Raw genomic sequence first — 2,247 nt, 5'->3', positions numbered from 1 at the left:
TAAATTAATTATGTCTGAGAAATGAGTCAAAGTAACAGCTATTGTTCTATCGAGTCTTGATAGTATTGATAATATCTCTGTCTTATTAGACGTTGAATTAGGCACTAGATTTCATTGAAAACGTAATAGGAAATATCAAAAATATTTTTAAACAATCGTCGAATAAAAATAGCTTAACGAAGCGCGTGAACGATAGCACCGACCGACTGCGCGCCGACATCGATCCGGCAAAGAATACCACCGTTAACTCTTTCTCTTTCTTGGTCACCAGGTGGTGGACTTTTTGAACGACCTGTACACCTGCTTCGACTCGACGATAGAGAATTACGACGTGTACAAAGTGGAAACGATCGGGGACGCGTACATGGTGGTGAGCGTTTTTAAAAAAGAAACTCGAGCGTAATCGTAAACTAAGTACAACGGAGACCCGGGGGCGGGGGGGGGGGGGGGGGGCGGGGGGGGGGGGGGGGGCTGTAACTAAAACCGGGCGGCACGATAAATCAAGTTTCGTTTTTCTTTGAACAGGTAAGCGGTCTGCCGATACGGAACGGCGTTCAGCACGCCGGTGAAATTGCCAGCATGTCCCTGTGCCTCCTAAACGCCATTAAACAATTCACCATTCGGCACAGGCCCCTCGATAAGCTGCAGCTAAGGATCGGCATACACTCCGGTGAGTATACGACGGCAGGGCGGCGGCGGCCGGCCGGTGGTGGTACGAGAATTTACGGCTGGCTCCGATCACAATTGACGCGCGACTTTTACTTCCACCTTTCAGGCCCGGTCTGCGCCGGTGTGGTCGGCTTAAAAATGCCTCGTTATTGTCTGTTCGGCGACACGGTGAACACCGCCAGCCGCATGGAGTCCACGGGATCCCGTAAGTTCCGCGACGGCTCGTTAAGGGCCCCGCGCGCGTGAATGGAGGTGCGACGGTCGCCTCGATGTCTCTCAGCGAAAATCGTGTGCGACTTCGCGATTTCATTTAAATTTCTCTCACACGTTAAATTGCGACAGTAGAATCTAAACGTTGCTACATATTCCTAAATCGAAGAGATTTTATTGATGGAAGTAGAAAGTTAATATTTATCGTAGAAGGGTGGTATTTTATCTGTATCAGATTCTAGACGTCTCAATGAAACTAAATTCGTTATATGGTGTATCTGCGTATTATAATCATACTAAGTTGTTCAGCATAAATTTATAATCATACTGAGATTGTTTGTTATATATTATATCTGTGTATTATAACCACACTGCGGATTTTATGCATTTATGTCAGAGATCTGTTAATCAAGTACAAAACAGTAGAAATATTAAATGAATCTTATAACATCGTGTCATCATCTTCAGCGAATTAAAATAATTTAAGAACGATGCCAACATATACGCTGATCCTTATTTTGCATAAAAATCCGCGGTCTAATTATACCAGATATAAATATCGATAACTTGTCAAAAACTAGTCAATCGCGCCTGTAAAACTAGAAATTACTAGCACTGGCATCACCTGCATGATCACCAAACCATCAAAAAGAACGCTAATTTAAGATTAAAAGCATAGCAATCCAATCGAGTCTTCTAAATATAATAGCACTCTTCCTTCCAAAGTTAAATACTCGACACCCAATTTTCGCTGACCGATTCCCCGTTTCCAGCGCTGAAGATCCACTGCAGCAGCGAGACGAAGCAGCTGCTGGACCAACTTGGCGGCTTCAGCGTGGTGGAACGGGGCCTGGTGTCCATGAAAGGAAAGGGGGATCGGCTGACCTACTGGCTGATCGGCGAGGACCCGATCCTTCGGGAGGAGCGGAACTCGAAGAGAGACGGTCGCCGCGGCGGTTGCCGGAAGAGCGGCGGCAACCCGTTGATCCCGCGCAGCTCGTTGAAGAACAAGTCACTCGTGCGGTCGACGTTCGTCAGGTGTTCGAGCGAGTCGCCGAAGCGGCTTCGATTCGCGAGCTCGGACCAACTGGACCAAAAATGTTCGCGCGCGAACAGCCAGCTGGAGTCTATAGCGGACAACAGTCCGTGCAAGCCGAAGATGTCCTGCGCGATCCGGTCGTCCTGCATGGAGAGCTGGCGTTCGTCGAGCAACTCTTGTCCCTGCGTGGAGAAGCTGTGCGAGCAGGACGCGCAGCTGGACGCGAAGGAGGCTGGTCACCCGCAGCCGGAGACGAGGATCGCGCGGAACAATTGGACGATCGGCAGCGAGTGCTACTTCCCGCGCGGCGGCGCCAGGAGCTTCCGGCT

The 2,247-nt window shown here is 49.1% G+C and overlaps 1 protein-coding gene across 1 annotated transcript; it reads left to right on the top strand.

The window, feature by feature from the left end:
* Window positions 1-285: 285 nt before the first annotated feature.
* Window positions 286-2,242, top strand: LOC144477783 (uncharacterized; the record flags this gene model as incomplete). Its single annotated transcript, XM_078195519.1, has 4 exons — window positions 286-370; window positions 526-670; window positions 776-874; window positions 1,653-2,242. Coding segments are annotated over exons 1-4 (840 nt in total), but the record flags the coding sequence as incomplete, so codon positions are not given.
* Window positions 2,243-2,247: the final 5 nt, after the last annotated feature.

Source organism: Augochlora pura, unplaced genomic scaffold (genome assembly GCF_028453695.1).
Source record: "Augochlora pura isolate Apur16 unplaced genomic scaffold, APUR_v2.2.1 APUR_unplaced_3684, whole genome shotgun sequence".
In the NCBI taxonomy this organism is placed as follows: domain Eukaryota; kingdom Metazoa; phylum Arthropoda; class Insecta; order Hymenoptera; family Halictidae; genus Augochlora; species Augochlora pura.
The sequence above is the reverse complement of the archived record's forward strand: the minus strand, read 5'-3'. Positions and strand labels throughout refer to the sequence as shown.